This window comes from Thermothielavioides terrestris, chromosome 5, assembly GCF_000226115.1.
Source record: "Thermothielavioides terrestris NRRL 8126 chromosome 5, complete sequence".
Classification (NCBI taxonomy): Eukaryota; Fungi; Ascomycota; class Sordariomycetes; order Sordariales; family Chaetomiaceae; genus Thermothielavioides; species Thermothielavioides terrestris.
Window position 1 is genome coordinate 3,305,520 of NC_016461.1, and position 15,981 is coordinate 3,321,500.

The 15,981-nt window shown below is 43.1% G+C and overlaps 1 protein-coding gene across 1 annotated transcript; it reads right to left on the bottom strand.

Moving 5' to 3' along the window:
• Positions 1–14,787: 14,787 nt before the first annotated feature.
• Positions 14,788–15,981, bottom strand: THITE_114626 (glycoside hydrolase family 71 protein; the record flags this gene model as incomplete). Its single annotated transcript, XM_003656990.1, has 4 exons — positions 14,788–14,946; positions 15,116–15,250; positions 15,292–15,457; positions 15,515–15,981. The coding sequence occupies 4 exons, from the start codon at positions 15,979–15,981 to the stop codon at positions 14,788–14,790; spliced, it is 927 nt and encodes a 308-aa protein (XP_003657038.1).

Consider the following 15,981-nt stretch of genomic DNA (forward strand, 5'->3'; position numbering starts at 1 on the left):
GGCCTACTTTAGCCCTAGACTAGAAGCTAACAATGTCTTAGATAGAACTATAATAACTATAATAATTCTTCTTACTACACTATTGGCGACTATATCTTCGAGGGCGACTCCGACGATAAGAATAACGTCTTTCCTAAAGAGGAGGGTGATATCTGCCTAAACTATATCGAGTAGCTTATATATAGCAATTTTGTCCAATGTATCTAGGGCTATAGAGAGAGCTATACAGAGTATACTAAGTTGTACGCTAAGTGCTACTAGGATTTAGCGCTCTAGGCGACCAACCCCTCTCTATATATAGGCTTAAAGCACTTAATCAAATTCTATACCAACAATAAAGCTATTATAGAGCCTACTTATAAGAAAACTAATACTAAGCTAGCCTACTATACTATTCTAAAGGCCCTGTTTATTACCTTTATATATAGCTTCTATAGTATAGTCGGTATAGCTCTTATATATTAATCTCTAGTATATTTGGCTTTCGCTTTCGATATACCCTCTATCACCTCCCCTACGCCCTTGACCCTAGGCTAGCGAGGAGCTCTAGTACTATACTAGGCTCCTTAAGACAATCTCGCTATATAATACTATAGTCGCCTAGTCGAGTATATAGTATAGCATCTCGATTCTTCTTAGCAAGAGAATTAGTGTATCGCAGAAGCTGTTCACACTATAGTGTAGTCTTAAGCGACTGTTCTTAAGACGAATTTACACTTCGTAGACTACGTTATCGCTCTTACCTCCCTTTCGCCTATCTATACCCCTTAGGGGACCTGCCCTCGTCACTCACCTTACGTATACCCGCCTACCTTCGACCTATATTGTAGTCAACGCCCGTCCTCTCCTATAGAAGACGTTCTATATACCTGTTAAACATATATACTGCCCCCACCTTGGACCCCTTATATCTCTGCTCTATCTTTTTATATATCTGTCCCACCTATATACCCATTCAATAATAAAGAGGAGGACTTCACTGATATAAGTCCTATTATAGACCCTAAGTAGATGACGCTACTTATATATCCTATTATTTTTTATATATAGTTGTATTCTATTCGGTTTTAGGAGAATAACCAAGCTTAGGCCTATTATAGTTTCTCTACGCCTAGGTAATTATATTTATCTAAGTTGTTAGTCTTTATAGAGTAGTCTATATATAAATATAACGTTTTTCTTTTCTCCTCTAGTTCGATACTAGCCTATCGTTGTATTATATATCTCCTTTTCCTATTTAAATTCGTTGAGATTAGTAGTATCTAAGAAGTTCTTTAGAGGCTCCTATATTAGTTTGTTATAACCCACCTATTTGACGTATATATTATAGTTGTTCCCCCTCCCTCTAGCGTTCTAAGCTTTAAGGATCGTCTCTACCCTATACTCCTACTAGGGAATACCCTCCTCCGATATAACCTATATAGGGTCTAGCCACTTATCTATAACTTTCTACAATAGGAGTAGGTCAAAGGCCACTTACTCAACTAGGTCAATATAGAAGGTTGGGTATAGACCGTTTAATACATCGAACGTCATTGTCAGAGGGGTAGAGATTATAACTAGCTTATACTTAGCATTTAGTTAATCAAGTTTCTTATTAGGGCGGTTCGTCTTTATATTATATAGAGAGAGCTATACTTTGTCTTCTACTTTAAATCTCTTAGCTAGGTGAGGAGAGGAGGCGAGGGCATATCAGGTGGCTAAGCGAGAGCCGGAGAGAAGAGGATATAGATCGAGGGAGCTCCTCCTAGTAGGGGGGAGGAGAGCTAAGATCTATATACACAGGTAGAAGCTCAGCCCCACAGGCCAGAGCAAGAGCTCCACAGGTGCCAGAGCCACATAGCCACAGAGCCACAGATAGGGAGGCCAGTGTAGTATGCGACACACCCCCTAGACACGCTCCGAGGAGCGGGTCTATGAAAAACGCAAAGCACACTGGGCTACAGATCCAAAAAACGCAAGGCACACTAGGCCACAGATCTAGAGATCTCAACCACAGATCTATCCCTCGAACAAAGGAAAAAAACAGGTGCCTAACAAGGCTGTTGAGGCCCGTAGTTACCTCTAGTAGCTACGTTAGCCAGAGCAAAAAGTAGTCGAACTAACCTCCACTGTCGGGAGTATCGACCACGATAATAGCAGTACTTGCCATCGTACTGCCCCAGCTAGCACTCCTAGGCGTGCCGCCATATTGGCAACAATCGTGCCAACGCCTACATTAGAGGCCTCCACTAATACAGCAAATCTCTATTCTACTGTTACTACTAGCTCTATAATTAGCAGGGGTAGCCGCTCTCTCTAAACACGTCTAGGCGTTCCTAGCGCAGCTCTAGAAACAGTTCGGAGTGTAAGGACTACTAGTAGGTTCCTCGCTCGAGCTCTAGCCCTAGGCGCTCGAGCACTTCTGTACCCCCCAGTTGGAGGCGGGGAGAAACTTGCCCTTCCAGTTCCCTCGGCACCCCCTAGTTGTTCTAGAGAGCTGGGAACCGTCATTGGGCCCTCTTAGGCTACAACTCTAAATAGGAAATAGAGTATATGCTATACCTAGGAGCTAAAGAACTAGGTAAGGAACTATAGACGCCTAAAGCCTATAGTCACCATTGTGCACCTAGTACCTGATTCCGTAGCGCTAGCTAATTAAGAAGGCCGCTAGGAACTCAGGCCTCTATAGCGAAGCTGAAAAAGGCTATAGGAAGTGCCTTGCCTCGTAGAGGTAGGTAAGGAAAAGGATCTTCTAGAACTGTTGGTACCCCCTAAACAAGGTGGGGGCCGCCTGTCGATCGCTCCCGAGAATGGCTATAGCGTACGCACTAGTGGCTTAGTAAGCAGTAGCCGAGGTTGCAAAAGGTTGGGAGATCCAAATACTTTGAAAAGGAAAAAGGGCTTGAAAAAGGAGGTTGGAAGTCGACGATCGAAAGCGCTCTCAATCGCAAGAGGTAAACGCGAGAGATGCTATGGTTGTAGGCTCGAGAGGCTGGAAGATAGAAGAAAGGAAGAAAAAGATAGCCCTGCAAAGCAACCTCCGAGGGTGATTTTGAAGCGCGAACCGGGCTTATAACTGAGGAGAGGAGGCGAGGGCACATTAGGTGGCTAAGCGAGAGCCGGAGAGAAGAGGATGTAGATCGAGGGAGCTCCTCCCAGTAGGGGGGAGGAGAGCTCTATATACACAGGTGGAAGCTCAGCCCCACAGGCTAGTGCGAGAGCTCTATAGGTGCTAGAGCCACAGAGCCACAGAGCCACAGACAGGGGGGCTAGTTGTAGTACGCGACACTAGGCGAAAAGAGTAATTTGTATTTGCCTACTACTGCTACTATATATACGCAATAGCTACATAGGTCTACTTTATCTCTTCCTTTAGATAGCGGAGGAACTTAGCAATATAGCCTTCTAAAGATGCTATAAACGCTATTAGGATTGTAATAAGTTGTATAGGACTTATATCGAACCTATAGAAGAGGTAGTTTAGACTTACTCTAGTTATAGATAAGTCTCTATTATTAAGTATAAACTATAGATAAGTCTCTATTGTTAAATATAAACTAATAGGCTAAGAGATATTTAGGCTAATTGTATTATATAAAGGAGACAAAGATCTAGAGGATCATCTATACATTTTAGTTAACCTGCTTTGTCCCTCTATCCGTCTAGGGATAGTAAGAAATCGATAGGAGTTGCTCTACCCTTACCGCCTTATATAGCGCGGTTTAAAACCTATTTAACCAATCTGACCTATAGTCGGTTATAATTTAAGTTGGGAACCTATAGAAGCGTTACTATACGTTATAGAACTAAAGGGTATACTCTTCTACACTTATCGAATATATTGCATTAAGCTATATATACTTAGAGAGGTGGTTGGTCATCACTATAAGGTAGCTAGGCGCCCCTTTATCCCTTATAGGAAAGTCGGTTATAATGTTGATAGAGATCTACTTCTAAAAGCGATTAGAGATAGGCAAAGGCTATAAGAGCCTTTGACATAGCTATTAAAAGATTTTACTCTAGTGGCACTGATTATAGTTTCTAATAAACTGCTTTACGTTAGACGATATATAGTCCTAGTGATACTCTCTCTAAAGCATTTTAAATAGCTCGTTATACTTTAGATATTTTAATATAGCTAAGTTATAAATCTATTAGAAAATTATAGTAGTTAGAGGCTCTTATATAGGTAGCTAGAGATAACTATAGAATAGGAGTGCGCCTTATATATTAAGGGAGTAGTCTATAATCTAGGTTTATACTATATTCACCTCCTTTAGAAACTTCTAGGCCCTAACGTAAATAGCCTAAAGCCGGTAAGTATAGTGCTCGTCTCCGACAATACCATTGTCCTATAGGGCAGCGAGCTACTTGTCCTTAAAAAGTGTCTCTCCTACTAGTAACCTAGCCTCCTCCTATACGTTAGTCTAATACACCTTAATCGAGGGGGAGTAGCTAAGCGATATATTAGCTATCTTTAGGCTTGTCCTATTTACACTATAAAAGTGTATTAGAATATAAAGCTTAAGATCCTAGCTAATACTTAAGCTCGAAGTTAAATAGTAAAAGCGTCTCTACCTATTAGACCTATTGTTCACTGATTAGATATAGCTAGGTGAAGTACTTAAAGTTCTTATAGTCAGTCAAGATAGTAAAGGGGGCCACTATACTCTAGAGCTATATTGACTAGACCTTAAGGCAAGAGATAATAGCTAGTAGCTCCTTATTATAGATAGTGTAGTTATATTTAGTAGGGCTCAGTTTTATAGAGTAGTAGGCTATAGGGTAGAGAACCCCGTCCTCTCCTTATTAAGATAAGTACTCCTTAAACGCTATATTGAAATAGTCTACCTCTACGATCGTCTCCCTCTTAGAATCCTATTAAACGAGGATCAGCTCTAATATAAATGTAGCTTTAAGTATATTAAAGGCTTCCTATTCCTCTTTGCCTTAGTAGAATAGGACATTCTTATAGGTAAGGCGTATCAATAGGGCTACCTTCTTAAAGAAGTTAAAGATAAAGTTGCGATAGAAGTTAATGAATCCTAGGAAGCTCTATACTCTTTAGACTTTATAGGGTACCTCCTACTTGTAGATAGCCTTAATCTTCTTAGGGGTAGGGTGGATATAAACCTCTGTTTCTATAATATACTTTAAGTATTTGACTTCCTTTACTACGAATTCTTAAGGTCTAGGTTAAGGCCTATATCTCTTAGTCTTCGGAGGACTTTATATACCTTCCTTATATAGTCCTTTCGACTCTTATTTAAGTATACTAGGACGTCGTTAAGATATACTATTATATAGTCTCCTAGCGTTGGACTAAGGGTATTATTAATATATCTTCAGAACGTTATAGGAGTATCTATAAGCTTAAAGGGGTAGACTAGCTATTTAAATAGTCTAAACCTTATATAGAACGCTATAAGGTACTTATCCCTCTTAGCTATTTAGATATAGTAGAATATAGCCCTAACGTCTAGCTTTATAAGCTATTTGGTCTTAGCTAGGGACTAAAGAGTCTCCTTAATCAAAGGGAGTAGGTACTAGTCCTACTTAGTAATCTTATATAAAGCTTAGTAATCTATATAGAACCTCTATTCTTCTTTTAGCTTCTTTATAAAAAGTATTAGAGTAGCTACTAATAAGGAACTTACTTAGATCTATCTTTTATCCAATAGGTCTATAACCTACTTCTAAATCTCTAAGAGGTAGTCCCTTAGTATATTATATAAAGGTCCTTAAAGGAGCTTAAGAGGTTTTCTGTCTAGGCCTATTTTAAGACAGATATAATAGTTGGCCTCCCTCTAATAGGGGGATAGGTCGTTTACCTTCTCTTTATCGAAGAGGTTAGCGAAGTTATATAGCTCCTTTAGCAGAGCGACCTTTAGGTCTAGGTCGACGTTGGGCTAGGAGACGGCTACTCCTAGTATCGTAGTCATCTTGTAGATACTAGTAACGAAGAACATATCTTATACCCCTTTAAACTTCTTCCTTTATACCCTATAGGCTAAGCCTATAAACATTATACCTATAACTAGGATAGTATTAGTTTCCTTCTACTATAAAGAGCATTTATATACCTATAGGCTACCCTATAAATTAATGGTAAGAACCCTATTAGCTAGGTCTAGTATAATTATATAGTAGTTTATCTAAAGGAGCTTTAATATAATATTGTAGGCTAGCCCTAAAACTATATAAAATATAGCAATACTGATCTACCTATTAATGTCTATTATAATATAAGCGATATATATAATTTTCTTTATAATTTATACCTCTTTAACTATAATACCTAGGGTATAGGGACTTAATAAGCTTATCTATTTAATCTTTAATCTCTAATATACTCTTTTGCTAATAGCTCTATAGCTTTAGTATCTACTATCTATTTATATATTTATAAAACTAGAGGAGTTTAAGAAAATAGAGATAAGAAAAGATAGCTCGTCTATTCTCTCTTTAATCTCTATAAACTTGTTCTATAAGCGGTTAAGTCCTTTCTACCCCTATATAAGACTTTATATAGAGGCTACTCTTTTCTCTCCTTCTCCTTAAAGGAGGAGTTCTCCTCTACCTATTCCTTAGCCTCTAACTTGTTAATGTCGACCTTAGGAGCTAGTTTCTTAGCTAACGCGAAGGAGTAGATAGCTATAAAGTAGCTTTAGCGCCTACAACGAATATAGGCTCTAGCCTACTAGCGCGCTATATATACTTCGTCGCTTATCTACTTCGCCTATAGCGTATTTACACCTCGTTTTCCTTTGTCCTACTACTACTTTCCTCTATAACCCCTATTAGCTTCCCCCTAAGCTAGGGTAGTATAGGTTATATTAATCCTAGTCATTGGTATATCTCTATCTATATCTTTCTCTATATCTATATTGGGCTTAGGTCGCTTACCCTAGGACTACTAGTATCATTCCTCTAAGTAGAGAGCCTCTAAGTCAATAGCGATCTTATAGTACTTTATAATAGCTATAGCGTAGTCGTTCTATAGAACCCTCTATCCTACTACGATATACTTCAACTTTAAAGAGAGGTATCGTTGTAGTCTAATAAGTTGTACTTCGTTGCTCTAATCAAGTCCTCTAGCCTTCGATAGCTTTGCTTCGAAGTAAACAATAAAGGAGGAGAATAGCTCGTTATCTCCTTAATAGAGTATATCTAGCTCTGTCAAGGCTATAACCTATTTATAGAGGTCTATATAGACTATAGTAAGATACTTAAGAAATGCTCCTAGATTATAGTTACAGTTAGGTCCTCCTAATTTATAGAAGGCTATAACCTTAGCCTAGACCCCCTAGCTAAGGGTCCTCTAAATAAACACCTATTAGTTATAGAGGCCCTTAATAAACTCTTAGTCTACTATTAGAATATATGATATTATAGCCTTCTAGACGATAAAGAGCTCCTTTTTATCGTCGAAGGGCTATCCTATAGGGAGGCGCTTCCACTATATCTCGGGAGTTGCTAGAGCTATAGCATTAGTTGTTAGAGCTAGGGCACTAGTTACTATAGAGACGTTTATAGTCTAAGCTATAGCAATCTAAGCTATATAGAGTTCTTTAATAGTTATATTCTAATATATAATCATCTTTTATAAAAGTTAGAAATATTTATAGACGTAATCTAGATCTAGGACCTATAGGACGCCTAGGTTATTTATATCACCTTGTTTATTTTTCTCTAGTAAATCACTTTTTGAGGTATCTGTTGTATCAAGTATTAAATAAGAAGAGAGTAGAAAAACGCAATATTTATATATAAACTACCCTATAAGAACTAATAGCTTAAATAAGTATAGCCACCTAAGCAAGAGGAAGCTACAATACATCTAAGTCTAACTATCCTCCTAAAACTAAGTAGAACGCGACTATATATGGAAGAAAAATAAGATATATAAACAATGCTATCTACTTGGGGTCTATAATAGGACCTACGTTAGTAAGGTTCTTTTCCTTATCTTTGAATGGATATATAGATAAGGTAAGTATATAGAGGACTAGAGCGGGGACGCGAGGGGTCTAAGGTAGGGGCGCTATAAATAGGTATATAGTATATTCTCTATAAAGGAGGACGAGCGTCGACTATAGTACTGGTTGTAAGGAAATAGGCGAGTATAGAGTAAGTGGTAGAGGCGGGCCCTCTAAGAGGTATAGATAGGCGAGGGAGAAATGGGTGTAATAATATACTTTGCAAAGCGTGAATTCGTCTTAAGAACAGTTGCTTAAGACTACGCTATAGTATAGATAGCCTTTGTAATACACCGATTCTCCTACTAGAAGGAATCGAGATATTATACTATATACTTAACTAGGCAACTATAGTACTATATAGTGAGATTATCTTAAGGAGTCTAGTATAGAACTAGGGCTCCTTACTAGCCTAGGGTCGAAGGTGTAGAGGGGGTAGCTAGAGGTGCGTTAAAGGCGAAGGCTAAACGTGCTAGGGAATAGTGCTAGAAAGCTATACTAATTACATTTTGAAAACTATATATAAAGGCGACAAATAGTGCCTTTAGGATAGTATAGTAAACTAGCTTAGTCTCGGTCTTCTTCTAGGTAGGTTCTATAACAGCTTGATCGTTAATATAAAATTTAACTAAGTGCTTTAAGCCTATATATAGAGAGAGGTTGGTCGCCTAGAGTATTAGATCCTAATAGTACTTAGTATACAACTTAGTATACTTAGTGCAGCTCTCTCTATAGCTCTAGACGTAGTTAATAAGGTTTTTATATAGGAGCTACTCAATGCAATTTAGATAGATATTGCTCTCTTTGTTAAGAAGGGCACTTTCCTTATCATTAGAATCGCTCTCAACAATATAGCTATTAATAACCTAGCGAAAAGACTTATTACAATTGTTATAGTTCTATTAAAACATTGTTAGCTTCTAGCTCAGGGTTAAACCGGGTTTAATATAGGACAATATACATTATAGTCCTAGTTATTATCCCCTCTAAGGCGACGTCCCTTACTACTATTACTAAGTAAAGCGACTATAACCGATATCCTAGAGAGTATAGATAAGAATAGAGCAGTAAGTTTCTGTTGAGATTGGGTTATTGCAGAAGCTTTTGCAGGCACTATAGCTTAGAACTGGGTAGGAGAACTTAGAAGAGCTTACAAAGCCTAAAAGGCCTGTAGCCTTCTGTAGTGGCAGTGCGGCAAGGGCTAGATAAGGACTAATATAGGCTTGCGTTGCGTTGAACAGCTTTATATTCCACTATTGAGTGGGCATCTCCTCTCCCGCTCGTATATCCACCGGCCTAGGTGCAGTGTTCTGCACGAGCTAGCGAGCTGTGGGGCGGATTTCCCATACTTGTAAAACTTATTTGGCTAGGTTTTCCTAAAAATCGGCTCGCGAGCTCGCGAACTGGCTCTAACCAATCACCGGTCCCACTGCCTCTATAGCCCCACCTACTTTAACTCCAAATTTAAAGGCCTTACCAATCCCAACCCTAAATAGTATATATATAGATCTATAGTCCTTTGACTAAGGTATCGATATATATAAGCTAGTCCCATTTTGGTAAAGGTTTGGTTAAGATGTAGCCATTCAAATATAGTAAGTATAAGGTAGGTGGGAGGTGCAGGGTAGGTCACGTGGGAGACAGTGCAGGGTAGGTCCCTTGGGAGACAACCACCACTGCGCCGGAGGTGCAGGGTAGGTGGCTCGGGGTAACCACCTTACTACAACTACTACTATAGCAGTTCTCTAACTCTATTTACATAGCTTACTGCTATAGTAGGTTCAACAGTTTCGAGAAATGAGTTGCTACTATAAAGGAAATAAAAAGCTGCTAAGAAGGCTAAAAGCGAGTAGACAAGAGGTATATCTAACGTATATATAGAGGCAGTATCAAGAGATCGAGTATATATAAAGAAAAGAGAGTCGTAGAAAGAAACTAAATATAAGACGGTCGTATAAAATATAGAAATACTACTAATAAGGTATAGAGAAAATATATAGTAAGGACAGTAAGTACAATATAGGCGTCGCTATATATGAAAAAGATTAATAGGCGTATACGAAATAAGAACGTAGAAGATAAAGAATATATATAAAATGAAGCTATAGCAGGAAGAACTAGTATATAAAGAGGATAGAGGATAAGAATACGGGGGAGGGATAAAGGCGTATAAAGGAGGTAAGAAGAAACGTAGAGCACGAAGTTCGTAAAAGAGGAGAGGTTTTAATAATAGGAGAGGGGGCTAGCTTATATATAATTAGTAGGTACGCCTTATATAGTACAGTTGCTATAGAAAAGAACATAGGATAGGGAAAGGGCTAATTAGCATCTTGCTAAAGCAATGTAAATAAACGACCTATAGCTAAGTAGTAGGAAACTATAAGTAGCGGACGGCTAGCAAGCAACTACGCTAGATTGCCCTAACAATGAGCTAAATGCTATATAGCTAGAGGCGGGCACTAACGCTCGCTATAACCGACCCTATATCAGGCCTAGCCTACGCCCAACGCTACGCTACGCCTACTACGATTCGACTCCCTATCCGGAGGGGGGGGGGTATATTATAGACCGGGCTATACCTAGGCTAGATATATAGGGCTACGCCTAGGACCTATAGCAGTCTTATATCGGACTCGTAGCAAGCCTATAGCGGGCCCGCCTCGCGCTTAGAACAACATTGGCCTAAACTCTCTGCACACAAGCCCCTTAAAAACTCTATACGTAAGGACGCACCCTGTACTTCTCCTTTTCCCTCCTTAAGGTAGTTGAATAGAACATTGTACGCTTGTCTGCAGACGCTACAAGGCCAGCACGTTACACTAAAGCTCTTAGTTGCAAAGATCGAACCAATGAATAGGAATACATAAGTGGGCCCAATGACAAATAAAAGTGGGTCCACTGTAAATTCAAGTGACGATTATAAGTGGATCTAAAAGTGGATTAAAAGTAAGCCTATGAAGTGGGCAATAACCGAGAGGAGGAAGTCTATATATTGAGGTCAAACCTCCCACCTTTGACCTCTTTTCTTCTTCCTCATACACATAACAAAAAAACACTTTTTCCACAACCACAGTCACAACCACTCTTATCTTATCACATCCCCACTTTTATCAATATATCTCTACTTTATCTACTTTTAAAAGTGGAATTACCTATTCCCCACTTTATTAAAAGTGAAACCACTTCCTCAGTGATCAAGTCTTTCAATGACGAGTGAATCTACTATTTTTATATCTTAGGAATCTATCTATTTTTTCAACTTCAACCAACCAAGAAAGCAATACCTTCTAATTCTACCTTCGCTCCTATCCTACAATATCCCAAAGAAATTCAGCAATTAACGCTCTAGCCTTCTAATAAGCATAGTAATGGATTAACGGTCTTAGCAATCTGGGTTGTAAAGTGGTTAAGTAGCTTAATCATTAGCTTCTACGTTTAGAGTATATTTATAAACCTCGTTATAACATTCGTTACAAAGGTCGTTATAAGATGCATTATAAGCTACAATATAAGCTTTAGTGTCTTTAATATCCTTTAGTTCAATAATATAGGCGTAGTATTATACGAATAAAGTGGCGTGCCACTTAGCCTCGTTAGCCAAAGCGGCGGGGCACTTAAACCAAGCAAGAGCTTTAGAGGAGTGCAAGATAAATATACTGCAAGAGTGTGAGATGCAGGCAAGTGCTTACCTAAATACAGAAGTGTAGTAGCCTGTGCGTAAGGTGGCCTATGCACTGTTGCAGAGCCTATTGCTGTTGTGGTGCCTAGTGGGCCCAGTAAGCCTACACTTACGCAGTTAGCCACAGATAGCTATAGGTGACCTACAACTGCGCGTAACACTTAGAGCTTCTAATGATCATAGTCCTAAGCTATATCGTAGGCGTCAACGCTCTCCGAAGTAGGCTAAAGGTGTCACACACAACTGTGGCAAGGGCACCTATGACTGTACCGTGGCTAGGGGTGATGAGCGTCCCCTTAAAAAAGAAACCTCGCCTACAACCCCTTTGTAGAACAGTAGACTACATCAATATACTTTTGTGATATATACTAGTGTTTAGGAGTGCTGCCTCATTAGCTGACGAGGCTAAGAAGCATTGATCTTTCTCATCCTTATACGTTTACCGCTAGATAGTCACTGAATGCTATTAGCGTGTAACAAATGACACTTCTCCTGATCTTTGAAGTAGTCTATAAGTTCGTAATATATAGCCTTATTAACGAACTAGCTATGCTAGAGCATTTAGTTATTAGAGCTCGCTAGGATAATATAAACTTTTACGTTAGCCTTTAAAGATATAATAGCTATTCTAGCAGTCATTTTTAAGAGGTATTGCTAAGAGATTTTATTAATCGTTGTATATAGAGCTATATAGTGCTAACGAGTTTTCAAGATAAATGAGACTCTGAATTGACAAAGCCACTACGTAGGATGAAGACAATAAGGCTATTACGAAGTGCCTAATACGCAGAGATAGTGATCAATAATGCTAGTATTCGTTATATTGACTAGACCCTTCAGTGACTATCTGCTCCCATAAGTGTGAAGCGAAGCGCGTAGTAATTTACAGAGAAATTAGCACTGTACAAACCGCGCTAAGTCACATGATTTAGGCCTCTCGACTAATCGAAACACCAAAACTCTGGAGGATTTGTCCCGTAATGAAGCGAAGCTTAGGTTCGCTCCTACAGTGCATACACTATGTGTATGTAATCACTGTTACGGAGCTTATCTATAAGCTTCGCTTCAATCAAAGTGTATATAGGAGAGGGCTATTCTAGGCATCCAGATCTATAGCTCTTTGGTGGATCCTAATTACGGCAGTACGGCCCGTGGGTGCCGAGCCTCTTGTATTGAGCCCCAGGTTCTGACAATTGCAACTCTCCGCCATGCAGGGCAACGTGACTGTCTCCTCACTGCTGAGGGGTCCATTCCCAACACCCCTATTCGCTAGCCGTTTGTCGCCGTTATGGGCTGCTTCAAATGCGACTGGTTATGTCTGCTGCGGCCCAACTTGCTCTCGCAGCGGCTGCAGTGTGAAATGCGTGAACTGCTCATCTTCGCAGACGATTGGACGTGAGGCACCGCCCGCTGCGGCGCAATGTGTTAACCGAGGCTTTCTTGCAGGCGCTCACACAGGATCTCCATGGCGCGTTCGTTGGGCAACCGTAAGCAAGGCTCGGACATTCGGCACTCTGGTGGGCAACCTGGTGACTGCGCACCCAAGCATAAAGGAGACTGGACTGCCCATGATTTGGGTCGGCTCAAAATTTTAGTCCATCGCCCTTCAACAAACACGCATTCGACGCTGACTGTCCGTAACTATCTTCACGCCAAGCTCATCAGACATCTTGACAGATCTGTCACCTCAGCAACATGTAAGCAGCTTCCTGACGAGCGCCTCTACTTCATCTAATGTGATCATCCACTCCTGGTGCTAATCATGTCCTCAACCATCCACTTCGCTAACGTCTTCTCAGGTGCACCACCACTGTAACCACCAAAACCGAGGTGAAGGGGAACGGCACGACCATCACCACCCAGACAACCAAATTTGCCGATTGCGGAAAATCAACCTGCCCCACCTCGGCATCCTACACTCCTCGCTAGCGAGCTTCGCTGTCGGAGTACGTGAACAAGGAGTGGCGGACACGCGGTCATTTTGTCAGTGGATGTTTCGGTCGCTGATGGTATTCTAGAGGGGATGGGAAGTGGATGGAACTTGGATCAAGCCAGCTGTCATTTCACCGTGCTCTCAGTTCAGCCCTCCCTAGGACAACATTCAACGAGAGAGTGTGGTGACCAGACATCGCCGTGCCCCTCGGGATTGCTTTTTCCGCTTGTTTGTGCCGCGTATATCGAACCCAAGATCCGATTCTTGGAGGATCGTGTGTTTACCGTGTTTGAACCCGGGTTACGGGAGCAGTGTCAGAACCGGAGGATTGGTGCCCTGCCCACAGCTCAATCATGCCCGCAACCCCTCGCCCGAGCACCTCGGCGCAACTATCGGGCCGGCCTCCCTCGGCACCGCGTCTCGTACTTCGGCTCAGCCCGGCCCGGCTGGGAACACCTCGCAAGGAAGATGCACACGTATGGAAGACGCGGATTGGTCGCCTCACTTTCGTATGCAACTCGGGGAGCTTGGGACCAAGCATCTTGGGGGCACTAGCACAGTTGGCACGGCAACAAAGCCCATTGGGCGTAAATATACGTAGGGCGCTAAGTAGTGCATGAGCACTTACAGTTAAGAAAGGGAAAGATTTACAAGCAAAGTGACGGAATGATCGGAGGCAGGCCGTTGGGCATCAAAGGAGGCGCCAAAGAGCATGCTCGACTGCTGGACCAGGCATCCGGGGGGACTGAGGGGATGGAACCTGCATTCCGTACGAGGGGAGAAAAAGGGTGTGGGGGGGAGGGGGGGGGGCAACATAGAGAGAGGAAGAGGGTGGCCAGCGTTCAATGCAACCACTTCGACCCCCATACCTGCGCTGCTCCCCCTTAGAGTGTTCTTTGCCCGGACGTATGTCAAGCTCATGCAGTGGTTACTCCATCACTATCAGCATCATCACCCTTCCCCGAGAGCACCGGCTCCGACAGTTGGATCGGCGCCGCCCGGCCAGGCGGGCTGGATGACTGTAATTAGAATCAATCAACCCCAGATATCCGGGAGCACAACCGCAGCCGAATAGGCGCCCTCTTTGTCACAGTCTTCTTTCTAATGTAGAGATCAATACGCCCATCGTCGGTCCACTGCCGCCCGCAGTTGTCGCACATCACCGCGCGCCCGCACACCTGGTTGTTTGCCGTCGACGAAGATGGTGTCGTAAACTAGTCCGCCTCGCCCGACGCGCTGTTATCGTTGTACAGCACCAGGATGCTGATGCATGGGCCCGACGGGGACGTCGCCGTGGGCGTCAGTTTGTTGGCCGCCCGTGAAGGTGTCCGAGATTCGTCTCCAAAGCCAACGCCGCTGCTTCCACCGCGCCACTACCGCCGTCGTTGCTACTTGGGGGGCCGGTATCAGGGGGACAGGCGATTCTCCGAGGATCCCGCCACCCAGCCAGCTCTCGGTGAAAGCGATGTTGAGCGGATCAGAAGTGAGCGTTGGGGAGGGGGGGGGGGGGGGGGTAAGTGCGGAAGGGGGCAGAACGACGACGCAGGGCGGCGAGCAGCCGATGTTGGCCGTAGGCTCCGGGTTCGTCCAGATGCCCCAATCGTTGTAGGCCGGCTCGCCGCCACCACTGCCAGACCGGATCGTCTGTTTGCAGGCCGCAGCCGGGCAGTGTCCCCGCTGCCAGGCGAAGTCGCAGTGCTGGTGCCGGTGGCAAACACGTTACCGTTGCGCGAGAGCGAGAGGACTACGTCTGCGACATGGCCGTTGAACGACACGTTTCCGTGGTAGAGACCGGACTTGCTGTCGGGAGTGTCGCTCCAGGTGCCAAGCTGGACCACGCCGCCGATGCTGATTGAGACATCGGCGGGTGAGTTCAGGAGCGCGCTGTAAAACAATGCGTCTCCCATGGCCGATTGCGGAAACGGCAGACAGGCTCCTTACTGCTGCCGCGCGAGCGCCTCAAAGGCGGAGACGACGCCGTACGCCTGCATCAACTGTGCCCGATTAGCCATGTCGAACGCTCCGTTTGCTGGCGACTGATTCTGGGCTGCCACCAGCAGTTCCAGCTGACGCAGCGCACTGGTGACCAGCATGGCAAAAGCCCGGGTGTCCGAGGTAGCACGCGCAAACATGGCCATCGCCAACAGCGCCTGCACCGACAACAAGCCCGGCTCCTGCAGGATCAGCTCGGACATCACCGTCGTGGCGTTCCGGTAGAAGGCCCGCTGATAGATGGACAACTCGGCCTCGGCGCCTGGCGCCATCTTCGCGCGGAGGGCGAGCGCGATAACCGCGTTGACGAGGGCCCATCTGGCAGGGTTACCGGCGGGCTCGGCTGGGCCGGCTGCGAGTTGGGCGTCGAGGAGAGGGACGAACGTGGCCAGGTCGAGCAGCTGGTGCTCGGCCAT